Below are 16,217 nucleotides of genomic sequence, written 5' to 3' on the forward strand. Positions count from 1 at the left end.
TGTGCGCTGCTGCGCAGGGCACCGCAGCCTTGTGCAGTGCAACGCAGGGCTGTGCAGCGTAGTGCAATGCTCTTCAGGGCTGTCCGCTGCTGCGCAGGGCACCGCAGGCTTGTGCAATGCGACGCAGGGCTGTGCAGCGTAGTGCAATGCTCGGCAGGGCTGTGCAATGCAACACAGTGCTTTGCCCTGCGGTACTGTGCAATGCAATGCAGTGTCTGTGCCATGCTATGCTGTACAGTGTAGTGCTGGGAAATACCGTGCTGCACGGTACTAGGCTGTGCGGTGCACTGCAATGCAGGCAGCTCAGGGAGGTTCAGGCCTGTCCAAGCTGGCTGAAGGCAGTTACAGACTTGGGTGCGCAACACGCACGGTGCAGATCTGGCAACGAAGGAAGGTGCAACGCAGGTGCATACTAGCAGGGGGCATTTGAGTTTGAACTGCAGAGGGCAAAGCCAGGCCCTGTCTGCAGAGGGCTGATCTTCCCCACAGTGGCGTGGCTGTGTTCATGAGCATCTGCATCTGGAAGCAGTGCTGGCAGCAGGCCAAAGCCTCTCCCTGCTGCAAACAGCCCTTGGTGGAGATCTGTGGCCGCCATGTGCTGCTGAAGGCTTGAACGCTGTCATCCTGGGCCAAGGCACCGCTGCAGTGGTTCTGTGACCAACATGCCTGTTGCCACCACAAATACAGACCTGAGGAGCTGGGCTGATGGGCCAGACCTGCGTGGACTCGGCCCAGGGCCTCAGGGATGAGCCCAGAGTGAACTCAGGGTGTTGTTTGGGGTGACTTCGCTGACGGTATGAACTTTGCTTCCCTCAGTGTGCTGCCCCATTGAGCACAGGGAGGTGTTTCAAATCTGTGCACACAAAAGGGATCTTGCCAGGAATTTGTAACATAAAAGTGGAGAATATTAAAGGATAGTGAGCAAATCCTCCTTGGCCTTTTCCCTGTAAACCTGAGTTGCCCTGGGGGGAAGTCACAGGAGGTTTGGGTAAAAAAGCACCTTCCAGCAAAATGAAGGTCACCTCTGTCCTACCTAAGGGAGGATGCAATTAGCTCCGGCATAGCATCATTAATAATAGCAGAAGTGCAAAATGACCTGGGTGCAGCTGTGGCTTTTAAATTTGTCTGGACAGAAAGGATTTCCGCGGCAGAAGGGAGCTGCGGTGCAGAGGGAGCAATGCTACAGGGGGCAATGCTGGCGTCTGGCAGATGCAGCCAGGACTGGGGCAGCAGGTAAGTGAACACAACTCTGCAAATGGAACTGGGTAAACCCATTTTGATTTTATTTTCACTGCAAAATGCTTTTCCTTGGTCAGGACTTAGCCAAAGGATGATGTGTGTAAGGAGAAAACACATATAGTAAAGGCAGCCCTAGAGGGATTTTCAGCAGGAGCTGGTGCTGAGCTCAGCGTCTTGATGAGATAATAAGTGGTTTCGGAGAGCAACTTTAATTAAGCTTCCTCTGAATGTCCCATCTCCTTAATTAAATAACAATTTGCAGCACTTGCACATCTGTCAGTTTTGATAGGTACCCTCCTCTTCTTAAAGCAGTTTCTGCCTGTGGGTACTGAGGTGGCTCTTGGTGTGACAGCGTGTCCTGGCTCTCGGAGAAGATGCTTCAACAGGAGCAATGCAGCTGGGGAAGTGGGCAACCAGGGGCTCGTTCAGCTAAAACCCTCTGAGGAGGATTTAGGTAGCAGTAAATTAAAGAGCTTCGATGTTGGTGGGTCTGGCCCTGCTCAGGGCCAGATACCCTGCGCAGGGAAGGGGGACACTGGAGAGTTTTACTGTGGTTTGGAGCCATAACAGACTGCCCAAGGAGCCTTGCAAACAGCCCTGACCTCAAATAAAGTTGCAACTTAATTGGGCTTCTGCTTTTTATTTCCTCATATTTGACCTGAAGGATGCCTCTGCTTGTTTTGCAGTGGGTTGCAGCTGCCTGGAAAGGAAAACCCGAACCGAGATTTTGGAGAAAAAAGTGCAAGAAACCCTTCTGCCTGCCTTGGTACCTTGGATTGACTGACAAGTGCAACGGCACGTCAGGATGCCGCTGAAGCCTGAGCTAACGCACCGTACCTAAGTGCAGTGGCAGCTGGTGTGCCACCCAGCCAGCCATGCTCTGGGATTAAGGGCACTTGTGTTGGCAGCCCGCCTCAGGCTATAGATAGCTGCACTCCGTCTCTGCTGTGGGTCTTGTGCGGGGAGGCAAGAGAAGCGGCAGGAGTGGATGATTTTCCCCGGGACACCCCCATACCTGCCGCAGCATCCTCCCCCTGTGCTTTGCATGGCAGAGGCTCTGGGTTTCTCCACAAAACCCCAATTCCCGATACTTTTATAAGCAAACTGCTCCAGAGAGCCAGGGCATGCTGGAAGCTTTGGCTCCAAGCAGCAAGCGGGGAGGCAGGAGTTGGCATGATGCCCCTCGCCTGCGCCTCCCTCCTGGGGAGGAACATCACCTCTTGCTGCCAGATGGATTTCATCCTTCCCCTGTAGGCATACCTGTGTTTTTTAAGTCTCTGATCGCATCAGGCGTTTGCAGAAGTGCAGCTTTCCCATGTCAGTGTGCATGGTGGCAGCGGCCCAGATTTCCTCTCTCTAAGCAGACATAGACCCTTCTTCCACATCCTGACCTGGATTTCATCCCAGCTGCTCCAGGAGCATGGCTGTGACCCTTTGAAGGCAATGTTAGCGCTCCTGCCATGCGTTGGCCCTTGATATATTCTGACGCATCCCAGGGGCTGTTTTCAGGGGAATGACTCAGAGCCGTCACCTCCTGGGACAGAGGGACAGGGCCGGGCGCGATTCCTTGCCCTGTGCCGCAGTGCCTGGCAGTGCCTGGGGCCACCTGCCACCCTGCCGGCTCTGCAGGGAATCCCGAGGGGGGGGAAAGCAGCCCGGGGCTGGGGTTTGCCTCAGGGCAACACTTCATTGGGGACATCTCCATGGGGGTGCCCAGGAGGGTTTGGGTGATGGTTCAGTGGTGGGGGACAGCAGGTCCCCCCATTCCAACCTGGGCCCTCACCTAAGGACAGGCTCCGATGTCCTTTAACAAAATAACTACTTCTCTTTGCAGCTTTTTCTGCCTTTTCTATGTTTAAGGCAACCAAAATATTAATACTGATAGTCTTCCAATTCTGAAGACTAACATCCTTCGAAAATTAATTCCTTAAATGCAACTATTTTCCTTTTTATTACATCTGCCATCCCCATGCTGAGAAGAGGCAGAGCCCAGCTGAAGCCTGGGTAAATCAAGGCCAGTGGGAGCCCGCAGGACCACAGTTCCTGACAGGCTCTGCAGCAAGTAAATCTTTCAGGACTGCAAAACCTGGGAGGACATGGTGTGGGGGCATGGGTCTGAGCTCACCCGCACCCTCGCTTTGTGCTGACACCACCCCGGGTCTCTGGCTAATGCCACTTTGGCTAGGCGTTACATAGGGGTGGCAGTTTTTTTCATGCAACTTGCTTTCTATTGAAGGGATAAAGGATTTTTAGAAGAGATGAAACCTAACAGCTGCATTCATCATATTTTCAGTTTTGTTAACTAACACCAATATATGAGCTAGCTGGAGGCGAGACTTCATCACCCTGGGATGCCAGAGCCATCTGTAGGTCCTTTGGACACAAGAGGGAGTCCTGAATCACCAAAAAGAGAGGTTTTGCTTTGGTTGCTGTGGATTAAAATGCTTTTCCCTGCACTGAGAAAACGCTGGTCATCACTTGGAGGCCTTTGGTGTGTTTTGCTCTCCACCATGGTGGGGTAAATCCACAGTAAATCCAGAAGCGTGGATTTTGCCTGTTTGCAGTGGGGACGGGTCAGCTTGCTGGTTGGGTGTAGAAGTGAGTCCTGGCTTCCTAAAGGACCGCGAATTATCCCTGAAATCAAGCACAGCTGATAGCCAAACCCCAGGCCCCCCCCCCCCATTTTGTAGCCCCAGCTAAATGCAGAAAATGGAGGCAAAGCTCCATCTGCCTCCACGCTTCTTCTCGCTGCAGCAATGGGACTGCACATTCCCCGTCCTTGGTGCCTGCACACACATGGCATCGGCTCCTCCGAGGGCATTGGCCCCGGCCGCATGTCCCCCATGGGTTTGGGGACAGCCAGCAGAGGGGACAGGGAGGCCCCCAACACCCCCTATTCCCACTGCCCCCAGGGGACATTGGCTACTGGAAAGGGATATTTTGGGAGGCATGCCTTTCCCGTATTACCCGATTTAATTAGGTACAGTATAATCTTTCTAACGCAGCTTCTGGGGAGGGGGGACACAGGAGAGGTGGAGGTGACATGGTGGCACACGTCCAGTCAGGACAGCCAAATACCACGATATATCAGCAAAGATCCTGCTGAAAGGGCTGGCTTGTTCCCACATCAAAGTCACAAGGAAACCTCCGGCTGCCCCGACGCGGGGCTGGGGCTGGCCCCGGACGTGCCAGCCTCGGGCTCGGCAGTGTCCCCATCCCAAGGCACGCAGGCGAGGCGTTCCTGCGGGGACGGGGATGGGATGGGGATGGGCGTGCGGGGCTGCCAGTGGGCTGGTCACATCCCCCGGGGTGGGCAGCCCCCTATATCAGCCGGGCTCGCTGGGGCAGTGCCGGCAGAGTGTGGCCGTGACGTCCCCCGGCCCCTCGTCCACCCTCTCCAGCCATGGATGACATTTATAAGGCAGCGGTAAGTGCCTCCCTTTGGGGCTGCTGTTGTGGGGTGTTAAAGGGCTTGGGGGGATTTTATAGTAGCTTCCTCAAAGCTGTGACGGAGTTAATTCAATGGAGAAGTGCAAATAAGAAATAATTATGGGGCGGCAACTTCTAGTCAACACCATCATCCAGGACACAGACCTTGTGCACTGATGGCTCTGAAGGTTTCACACTCCTCTTGTAAGCGTGAAACTCTCAACTGTGCTGCTAAATTGTTTACAATTACTCCCCTGGTTCCCTGCTGTAAGGCAGGGAGATGGCCCATAGGTGAACTTATAAATCTCAACAAAATCTTGAAAGTATAAGAGGTGTCTGCTGGTTTTAGCCCAGAGAAAGCAGAGCAGCGTTTCCCATGAAACGAGCATTATTTGTATGGGTTAAACCTCACTCTTCTTTCTGGTGCTTCATAATTCTGCTATTGCTATGTTTCCCCTTCCTCAGCTGAATATTTTTCTGGGACATTTAAAAAAACCCTTGGCTTTTGTAAGTTATTGCCGAACATCCCCTTCTGCTTTGCCGCTCCTGATATCTGCTCTGCAGAAATCCAGAATGTGAGCTATGCTCTCGGGGAACGCAGAGCATCCTAACGGCTATTTTAACTTACACAGCTGCACGCTGCGCTCACTGTGTAAACCCAAACTATTTGGTGTGTAATAAGAACACTGCATTATTTTGTAACATAGACAGACAGTGATACATGAGTGAAATAAGGATGAAAATAGATTTTGGATTGTGTGGATTGCTACTGTGTCCCTTCTGTAACTAGAGTTAAAATAAGAGCTTTTTGGTGATTTTTTTTTTTTAAATACATAGTTGATCAGGTTTGATTTTAACCAAGGCCACAGAAAAATATATCATACAAGTCCTATTTTAATTCCAAGGTTTTTAGAGGGAAGAAAGATAGTGCTTGATACATAACTGAAGAAAAAACCAAAATGCTCGCACCTCTCCTGTCCTTTGGTCAGCCCTGAACCTCATGAAATGGAACCCCCATAGCGATCCAGATAGTGTGAAAAGGCTCAGGAAAGGCTGTAAAGTAAAACACTGAGTCCCTCAACCAACACCTCTAAAAGGGAGAAAAATGTGACCTGTAAGATCAAAGGAAATCCAGGCCTCTCTAATTAAGCTTTTTAATTAAACATGTTCTCTGCCACTCCAGGGACAGGTCCTCTCCTTATTGTTTAGGGACATCATGCCCATAATTAGGGAGAAAGGCTGAAGTGCTTTGCAAGCTGGCGATGCCCGTGGCCAAAAGGGTCTGTCCATCAGCTGGGGCAGCACGCTCACAGCACAGGCAGAGCGCCCCAAAAAGAAAGGGTTCCCCACCCACAAGCTCCAGCCTCTCTCCAAATCTCTGCCCCAGGAATGGGGAAAAATCCACAGGTGAAGGTAATCCCTAGCCAAAGCCTGTGGGCTTTAGCAGAATTGGATCACGGAGGAGTTTAGTTGAGAAAAAGTAACTGCAGCAATAGAAAACAACCCCAAATTTCCTACCTCAGATACCAAAAACTTACCCCAAACATAGAGCCCTTGACCAGGGTAATGGGCCATGCAAAAGACTCGAGGGACTCCCATAAGGATTTTGCTGCTAGTTTGAAGGTGGGGACATGCTGGTAAATGTGGGGCTCCAGTCCTAGACATTAACTGCCAGCACCTTTACAGAGGCAAAAGAAGTCCAAGCCAGGCACAGCTGAGACAGCTTTTTTGTGGATCTATTCCCCACGATTTTTGACTGTAAGAAAACATTTACCTGGAAAAAAATTCAAGACCTTCAACTTCCCCTGTCTGACTTCAAATGGAAACATGGGATGAAGAGGAGAGCTGATAAAAGCAAAATACAGCAGATTTGGTGTTACCACGGCTGCCGCAGTGCTGTGAGCTTAGTGCTTGCCTTCCCACATCGCAGCCAGAGAAACCTGTCCCTGCAATGATGTGGAGGGAAAAGAGGAATAAAGCTGCAAACAGCACCCGTGTCCAGAGGGCACTATAAACAGCTCAAGAGACATCTCTGTAATAAAAGTGTCACTCTGTAGTTACAAGGCATTTAATTTACATACATCATAGCTCCACATCTATCACTTCAGTAGTCATGGAAGCTTCAAAAGTGAGTATTTTTTTATTTGCTGCATGCTGATGGCATGTATTAATATTATATCTGTGCCAAATTCCCTACGTGCAGCCAGAGAACCCAATGGATTTTCATCTTGCCCACTCATGCCTAGATAAGGCTGTGCAAACACAAAGCTATTTTGGGAACATTTTTAGGCTCTGTTAAGCACTGCTAAGAACAGTGCCAGGGACAAGTGTCCAGATAAAGGGCTGCAAGGGTAAATGACAAAGCCTGGGAACAATTGGGGAGCTCATCTTTATCTCCGGCACCTCTCTCACCCAGGCTTATAAATAGCGAATGAACCAAGAGGGTCATGTTACCCGAGCAGCAGGATGGTGGCTGCGGACATGGGCTGAGGGAGCGTTGCGGCTGCCATCGCTCTGCCCAAACGATAGCCACGAAGAGCCGGCAGCTGCCTGCCTGCCTGCCTGCCTGCCTGCCTTCAGCAGCACTGGGGCCACAGTGGGCTTGGGTTTCCTCTTGCAATGGCAAGCCTGCTGCTGTCCTTAGCACTTTCTGACTTGAAAGTCTTCACCTCCTGGTGTGTGGGGAGTGGGAAAAGGCTCTGTCCCACTAAGGAAAAGCACTTTCCCTGCCTCTCGCTGCAAGTGGGAAGAATTTCCAGCTGGCTTTTGCAAAATTGTTGGTCTTTGGGGCAAAAGCATCAACCTTCCCTCAAAGTCAGGGTGCCACAACCCTGGGTTGTGGGGTTCTGCCCCAACTGAAACGTGGCAGGGATGGGTGTTGGGGACTGCTTGCACAGGGCTAGTAGTAAGGAGACGTTAGTGGGGTCAGGCACCCTCCGCACCCCTGGCAGGGGTTCATATCTGGCTGACTCCAGTGAGGCTGTTGACCAGCATGGGAGGGAAAAGTCCATGTTTTCATGGATGCTACTGAAGGGGCACGTGAACACGGTGGTGGGGTCAGCAATTTTAGATAAGCAGTACCTGCAGGCAGGAATGAAGCCAAAGAGAGAAAAGCGCTTAAAGAGGTAAGATGCTGAGCTGATGGATTCCTCTTTGCTCTCCTCATTGATTATTTTCATTAATTCATGCTAACTAATAAGCTCCTGCTGATTGTCCATGGGGAATGAATTAGGGTAAGGGTTGGGAACAATCTGCCAGCCTGTTTTGGCTAATGCCTAATGGCTCCATGGGCCATTTCTTCGGGGAGCTACCCAAAACAGGCTAAAGGGAATAGCAGCTCCCTTCAGAGGCAGAAACCTTTGTAATAAACACTGACTCAGATGGAAGTAGACCAGCTCTTAATGCTCTGGATAGTGCAGGAAGTTTCCTGAATCTAGGGCTGAAAAACAACTACCAGGAATGGTCTTGTCCACCTCTTCCTCCCCAAGGACCTCTCCAGCTTGTCCCACCTCTGACCTGGCCTCAGCCCACATATGAGCAGCCCTCCGTGGCACAGCCATCCCGCTGTGAAGCCTGCCAGCAACAAGAAATTATCCCCAAATGGTTGACAGAGACAAATGCTTTTCCCAGTGGGTCTCCCCTGATTGTGCCAAGGCTACTTCTGCCACGTATCATGCTGATGCTCTAGAGAAATGATGCTCACTTCAAAGGACTTGGGAATAATTTTTTTTAAGGGGAAGAATCTCTTAGACTACAAAAAGTTGTGGTGTCAAAACCCCACTGGTTGTACATCCTGTGGTCCCTGAAGGTGACTGTTGTGAGGCTTGGTTGAACTTTGCAAAGGCTTTTGAACAAATGACATGTCCTTTTAACAATTAGCGATGCTGATGAAGAAAAATGACTTGATCTCTGTGTTTTCCTTATAGGTTGAGCAGCTGACAGAAGAGCAAAAAAATGGTAGGTGCATCTTTAACCCAATACCGCAGCTTAAAGACGAGCTCCCCAGCCAGCAGCTCAGCCTGCCTCAGCAATTACGCCCCAGAAAATGCTTTGGCCAGACTGGCCAAAGCAGAGCATGACCCAGGGATTTTGATCCACCAGCATTTCAAGCGAGGCAGTTTCTGTGCGTGTGCCCAAGTGTCCCCACCATGCCGTGCCAGGGCAGTGCTGGGGTGCACGGGCAGGAGACGCTGTGCCTGGGGCGAGGTGCGGGGCAAGACCCCCCCACATCTCCTCTCCCTTCTCTTCCCAGAGTTCAAGGCTGCCTTTGACATCTTCGTGCTGGGAGCAGAGGATGGTTGCATCAGCACCAAGGAGCTGGGGAAGGTGATGCGGATGCTGGGGCAGAACCCCACCCCTGAGGAGCTGCAAGAGATGATAGACGAGGTGGATGAGGACGGTGAGAGATTTGGGTTTCTTCCACTCTCCCAAGCACCATCCCCACATCCACAGACATGGGGGGCATGGTACAGGTTGGGAGCACTCGGCACCTGTGCAGCGCTGGCAGGATCCACGCTGGGGACAGTCGCAGCCTGTGGGGAGCAACCTGCAGTGCTGTGATTTTAAAGGACATTAAACATTCACCAAACTTCAGCGTGGTTCCTTCCGGCAAAGAGAAACTATAAAAATTATTATTCCTATAATGATCAGACTGCTTGAACTGATTTTGGGGCGATACTCTGAAATTGCACAGATCCATTTAAAAAACAAAATATAGGCTGAATGTAGCAACTGCCATTTCAGAAATGCCACAATTACAGGATTCTATCATCAGGAAAGTCTTTCACTGCTCAGGTGTGTACACGCACACATAAATGACTGTCAATATTGATTAAATCAGTGCACTGGTAATCACACATAACAAAATTCACTGTGTGCAAGTTGGGCAGAAATATCATACTAAATAACTGGAAAAGGAAAAAGCAGTTAAAAATCAGCCAAAAAAGGAACACAGCTGTGTCACTGAAAACAACAGTACTGTACTGCTGGTGCAAAAACACACTGCATGAACACCTGCCTTCTGGAGCTTCTATTATTAATACCTAGATGAGATGGACAGGTATCTCCATAGCAGGAATTTCCATTCATTGGTGCTTCCAGTAGGACTTTTGGTTCATTTTGCTTTGGCAAAATGACTGCAAAAGGCAAAAATTCAGTGAAGTGGTCAGTGCAGGGCCTCAGCCACTTACTCCAGCATCCTGAAAGCTGCCTCTTGCTGCAGGGCAGCTCTCCTGAGTTTTGGTCCTTGGTTACTAAAGGGAAGCGTGATCTCTTGCTTGGCATTGCCCATCCACCCACCGTAGCACCAAGTGGTGGTGTTTATTCTGCCTGCAGGCAGCGGCACTGTAGACTTTGATGAGTTCCTTGTTATGATGGTCCGGTGTATGAAAGATGACAGCAAAGGAAAAACCGAAGAGGAACTCTCAGATCTCTTCAGGATGTTTGATAAGTAAGAGCTGCGACTGCAGCATGGCAGGGTGGTGGGAGTGATGCAACCGCCCCAGCTCCCCCTCCCAGTGTGTCATTCTGCTCCTGAGCTCTTCCGTCCTTGCACAGAAACGCCGATGGCTACATTGACCTTGAGGAGCTGAAGATCATGCTGCAGGCGACGGGAGAGACCATCACCGAAGACGACATAGAAGAACTGATGAAAGATGGGGATAAAAACAATGATGGCAGGATTGACTATGACGGTAGTACTCTTTCTTGCGTGCAGTTCAGTCGTGAGCCTTTGAGTGTCCCCTGGGCAGCGCCCATGGTCTTGGTTGCCTTCTTGGACAGGCGTGAGCTCATGCAGGCAGTGCCGGGCAACATGCCTGACCGCAGCCAGTGTTTGCACAGGGATGGGGGGGGCTTCATACATTTGTGAAATGGTAGCAAGGGCCTGGGGCTGCCTTAACTGTCCCCATGCTGCGAAAGCCAGCCTGCACTGAAGCAATGCTGCTTTTCACCAGAGACCTGCCCGTCCCCTCCTGCCCCCTAAACACAAGCTCTGTCTCTGAAGGGCCATATCTTTGAACGCAATGCTGCTGAAATGACCCCCAGACCATTTCTGAGCTGAGCCCGTGGCTGTCCCTCCCCAGGTGCTCACCTCCGGTGTTTTGGTGGCAGCCAAGGGTGACGCTGGGCTCCAGTGACATTTCCAGTGGGAGTCACAAGGAGTCCCCGCCACGTTCAGAGGAGCAGTAGCCATCCCCCCTCAGCCTCTTGCACATCGGGGGGGTGGAAGAGGGGACAGGGCTGGGGAAAGCTGCCAAGAGTGCACTTGGCAGCTGCAAGGGCACTTCGCTCCCACCTCACACCCCTTATCTCCAATGTCTTCCCCTTGGCAGAGTTCCTGGAGTTTATGAAGGGAGTTGAATAAATCCAAGGCCAGACCGACAGCCCGAATCCCCTAAACCCCTCCAGCTCTGCATCTCATCTCCTTGGCTAAGTCCCCTGGCTACCGGCATGAAGACTGAGCGCTGAGAAGGGTGGCCGCTGGGAAAATAAAATGTGTTAATACCGAGTGCCTCAGATGGTCATTCCTTGGAGGTTTAGTGAGAGCTTCATCCTGGTCGCATACTCACGACTAATGGGGCTGCTCCTCGGGGTCGCGTCGAGTGCCTGTGAGCCGTGTCTGGCAAGGTGACATCAGAGCTGGAGCTTTAAGCCTCCAAGGAGGTATTTTTTTGCCAGCCCAGCGGCAAAGCCCAGCCAACGCGGCCATGGGTGCTCAGTGGGGAGCTGCCATCTTGCGTCTCTTCATCTGTGCCATGGTCAGCGGGCTCAGGAGCAGGCACTGGTGCCTGCTCGTTTTAACTGGAGCATTGGCAGCATTTTAGTGATGAAATGTGAATTAACAACCACTTACACCATCACTGAAATCCATGGGTGAGGGACAGTCCCTCTCCTCCCCGCTCTCACCCCAGCTCTTCTGAAGGGATACCCCTTCCTCCTCCCTGCCATCCTGATGGCCACCCTGTGGCACATGCAGAAAGACCACCTCAATTTTCTCTGGAAACATGAATAAAAGCCATTCCTAAGCTGGACTGAGTGCCTCCTTCCCATCTCACCCAGGCTGGCAGGAGGCAGGTGGTGGCAGCCCCTCAGCGTCCTCCACCAGCCCTGCGTGGGACCCTCATGGCAGTAACTGAAACACCTGACTTTCCCTCAGAAATCACATCCATTTGGGCCACAGGGGCCATGAGCAAGGCACAACCCTGCTTTGGGTCTCAGCCACCAGGCACGGGCTGACAGCAGGACCGAGGAGGACAAGCCATGCTGTCCTCAAGGGCTCCAGGCACCATCTTTTCTCATCCCAAGGAAGCGTGGCATTCCTGTGGTATTAGCAGCTCTCCCTGCACATAGCTGCCCCCTTCCATCAAATTACAGCCCCAGCACAGCTTATGCATTGCAGTCATGTTGCTAAAATCAAACGTTTACCCAAGCAAAATAAACATTGGCAGGGCAAGGTGCGAGACTGCACCAGTGCAAGCCCCAGCGATGCTGCCCTCAACCCTGGGTGAGCATGCTGCCATGCCAGTGTGCTCATGCCTGCTGCACCGTCCTTCTGCCTTTCCTCTCAAAACCAGATTTTTTTTTTTTTTTTCCCCTCTGTGGAAATAACACCCTGAGCAGCTGTATTTGATGTGATACATGCTCTCATTTGTAACAATAATGAAATATGGTAATTCAGACCAAACAGGCTTGAGGTGAAAACAGGCATGAGGGGTTGTCAGTTGTTTGGAAGGACACGGCACACAGTGTGTGTGAGCACCAAATATTTTGCCCACCAGGGCTTGTAACATCAGAGAAACTGAGGGAATGAACCCTTGTCAGCTAGAGTACCTGATTTTCCTTAAAACCCAGGGTATTTTGGGAACACCCCTAATGCAAACATCTGGAAGACCCACTCAGAGGGGTCTCCGTGAGGGTCCCAAGCCCTCGATGCCATAGCTCCTGCTGATTGAGCAGAATTGCAGGTGCACCAGAAGCCAACAGACACAGAAATGTGTTGGGTCAAACACCCCTGCGACAGGAAATGCTCCAGTGTTACTGTCTTCCGTTTCCAATGAATCCGTAGCCTAGAAATAAAAATAGTGATTTTCCACCTCCCCAGTGTAGCAGCAGTTCTTTCCCACCGCAACCTGCTTCTGAGGACACAGCTGAAGTATTTTACCCTAGCCCGGAAACCTCCACAGATTTGCAAATACCTCAGCTTCAGCCACAAGCCAAGGCCACACCAGCTCTCCCCACAGCCACGGCCGTCCAGCCCACAGGCAACCCACACACCCACATCTCAGCAGGCATCACCAACAGCCCAGTTACCTTCCTCTGTCCCGACCAGATCCCAACACCCAACAAGGACATCTCCAAGATATTCTCCACTGCTTACTGATAGGCTTTGGCTCACTGAAGGGTGAGCAAGAGAAGAAATAAGGTTAACCCCCTCCCTTCAGCCAACTTGGTGGCAGCTTGGACTCTGCTGTGACCCCAGGGAAAAGGATGGCTGCAAAGAGCCACCCGGCCACGTGTCTTGCCTCTCCCCGCATGGTTCAATGGCACAGGCAGCAGCGAGCTATGACCTCACTGGCTGCCCACTCTTTTCCAAGGGTAAAACAGGGAAGGTGGTGGCTGGAGAGAGAGGACAAAGGTCTTACAGCAGCTGAAACTCATCCCTAGAAGAGCAAATACACTGGTACCTTTTGGGCTTTTAGTACTTAGACCAGAGGTGCCAGCAGGTCAGCGTGCTCTGTGTAAAGTCAGAAAAACTGCTGCGAGACCCATTTGCCTTAACACTGACTGTCCTCCGAGAGTAAGACAGCAAATGCTGCGGTTGGATTTCACTGTTGGCTTAAACATGGGAACAACTGCATTAGGAATGTAACACGACATAACAGGCCAGTGAGTGGGTTAGATGGCTGAAAAACCAGTAACCAGTACAGGATCAGCCCGGGTGAAGCCTCCCCAGAGGGGATGTGCCTGGAGATGCGCTACAGATGAATGAACACTTCCCAGAGGAGTCCAAGTATCTCCCTGCATGTGTAATGAACTTCTGGTGCCTGAAGCCTTTAAGGAATGTGACACATCCACATGCACTGCTTGGGGGAAAAAGGTCATTGAAACAATCATTTTTTTTTTAAAATCGGGCAAAAAGCCACTTACCACTCTCTAGAACTACAGTCCCTAGATCTGTGTGCTCTTAAGCCCCCAGCTGAGTCAGGAGCTGTGCTGGCAGGTGACAGCTACCAGACACAGCCACAGTTCCCAAGTCATTTGACCTGCTTGCTTTCACTGGCAGTAGATTTAATCCCTGCCCTGGTCTGCAGCTTTTCCAGCATATTTGAGGTGTCTCTTCAGCCCTCAGTAAAACTTTGCTGTGTGAACTAAGTGATTGCAGGAAGATCTGAGGACATTTTTGTACACATCCCCCTAACAAAACCTCTGCGTCTCACCTAAAATCATACATCTGCCACCAGCAATGTAATGTGAACTAAGGTACACCAGATAAAACATTTCACCGTGCCAAAGCCCCTGTTGTGTAGAAAGACCTGCAACAGCCTTGAAACTTGGGCAAAGCAGAACTCATGTTCTGTTCACTGCTTTTTGCTTGAACACACTACTGATAGGTGGTAAAGGGGCACAGAGCAACACATATCCAGCCTTACTTTTCATTTTTACTGTGAACATCAACATCCCCAGTGAATACTCTGCCCCATCACGGTGTTTCACAGTGCTTTGATTTCTCCTCCCCAGTTCTGTGCTTTCAATGTGATGGCTCACCTTTGCAAATGATTCAGTATTTGGTTACATGCCCTTTGCTCCCTACTTTTTTTTTTTTTAATCAACAGGAAAAAAGGAGCCAAACTGAAACTTGATACTGAGTAATTTTAATTGCAAAGGGGAGAAATCATCTGCAGCAAGTATGACGTAGAGGAGCAGCAAGCACAAAATGTATAACCTGATGTACAGCAGTAGCTGAGCAGAGAGACGCTCTCAAGCTCATTGGCTTCCTGCAGGATACCAAGGACTTAATTGTAAGAGTTTTGAAGTTTCCACATGTCAAAGATGACAGAGCTCTGCATAACAGGAATAGTTTCAAGTGGGCCACAGCTGCCAGTTCTGTCTCCTGTGCTCTCTGTATACGTAATCCTTCCAAAAACAATCTTCAGTCTCACTTGACCAACAGAACTTAAAATGATTTCACCAGGCAAGCAAAGAGGATGAAGACCCACCATGAGGCCATGTCAGCACACACTCCCCTTTGCAGCTTTCCCTTCTGGGCTGGGGCAACCTCTGCAACAAGGAGGGAAGTCGTGGACTGAGCTGTCACAGGGTTAGAAAATGCAATAGGTGATCAACTGATGTCCCTGCAGTGTCCTCCGGGACCACCATGTGTGCAGGGAGCAGACAACAACAAACCTGACACCAAGCTGCTGTGGAAGCTCACGAAATTCCTGTCTCTTGCTACACAATGATGCCTGGATTAAGGTTATGTTCCTCTGCGCTGCATTTTGTCACGCAGCCGCTATTTTGGTCAGAAAGTCAGCAAGCCCATATTTGGGAAGCTGTCCCACTGAAGGGCAGCATGAAGGGCAGCGAGATGAAAAGGCTGCTTCTGAAGGCAGGCCCGGGGGAGCTGCCTGGAGCCACAGGAAGCCCAAATCTTCCTCTCTGCTTCTCGTTAACATGCCAACATCCTTTTCTCAGCCCGACCCTTGCCTCTCTCTCTTCCCTCAAACCGCATCCTGTGGGTGAGCTACTCTTACAACACAAGCACTCTGGGGAAGACACCAAGGGGGTTTAGAGATGAAATCTCCCTTCTTAGATAGAAAATTCTTAGTGCTAGAGATTAAAAATGCTTAACTTATAACAGATTGGAGATCTGCAAACAGGTGAAGGCGTAGCCTGACAAACACCAAGTCCTCTGTTCAGAAGCTTTTTCTTTCACTCTTCTTGTCACAACACATATCTGCACCAGACCAACCTTCACTTACACAGCTGGACCAGCCATTCTGTCTCCTCCAACACCAGCAGCAACCCAGGGGGACATCTCCCTATGCCAGGTCTCTCTGCCAGCCCTGATAAGGGCTGCTGGGGGCTGCCCGGCAGCTCTGGGCCAGTGGCTGAGGCTGCCAGATGTGCACGCTAACCTGAACCACAGCTATGCAATCTTGCCTTTGTAGACAAACTTGCTCAAGCAGGGCAGGCACCAGCCAGCTTGAGACCTCAGATACCCACAGGCACTCAGGTACCACTGAAGCCAGTGGGATTTAAGCGCTGTGCATCTGTCTCTGGGTGACCTACCACTTGCCAAAAAAACTCCAGGGAGGATTAACACCATGAGGAACCTCTCGCCAGGTGACCTTCTGCTGTACCTGAGGGCAGCAGGGACCAGATGACCTTTTTTTCTTGACTATTTAGCAGATTCTACCTGGTGGCACGAACGCTGTGACTGTACACTCTCTCCAGCACAGCACTCCTCCCAACCAGCACACTGCTCTCACACAGCAGGAATCGGACAGCCAAGAGTTGCAGACTTACCTCAGACTTTAAAAGCCCCTGAC

General features: G+C 50.9%; 1 protein-coding gene and 1 long non-coding RNA gene across 2 annotated transcripts; one reads left to right on the plus strand and one right to left on the minus strand.

The window, feature by feature from the left end:
- Positions 1–1,261: 1,261 nt before the first annotated feature.
- On the minus strand, positions 1,262–2,805 carry LOC128137261 (uncharacterized). The gene is made up of 2 exons (XR_008233643.1): positions 2,500–2,805; positions 1,262–1,939 (listed from the first exon to the last, which is right to left on the minus strand). It is a non-coding gene; the product is annotated as an uncharacterized LOC128137261 (long non-coding RNA).
- A 1,662-nt stretch (positions 2,806–4,467) lies between these two features.
- On the plus strand, positions 4,468–11,176 carry TNNC1 (troponin C1, slow skeletal and cardiac type). Its single transcript, XM_052778931.1, has 6 exons — positions 4,468–4,666; positions 8,595–8,625; positions 8,921–9,067; positions 10,003–10,117; positions 10,225–10,361; positions 11,001–11,176. Exons 1-6 carry the CDS (start codon positions 4,643–4,645, stop codon positions 11,030–11,032), a joined length of 486 nt encoding a protein of 161 aa, XP_052634891.1. The 5' UTR covers positions 4,468–4,642; the 3' UTR covers positions 11,033–11,176.
- The last annotated feature ends 5,041 nt before the right edge of the window (positions 11,177–16,217 follow it).

The sequence above is a fragment of the Harpia harpyja genome, chromosome Z, assembly GCF_026419915.1.
Source record: "Harpia harpyja isolate bHarHar1 chromosome Z, bHarHar1 primary haplotype, whole genome shotgun sequence".
Classification (NCBI taxonomy): domain Eukaryota; kingdom Metazoa; phylum Chordata; class Aves; order Accipitriformes; family Accipitridae; genus Harpia; species Harpia harpyja.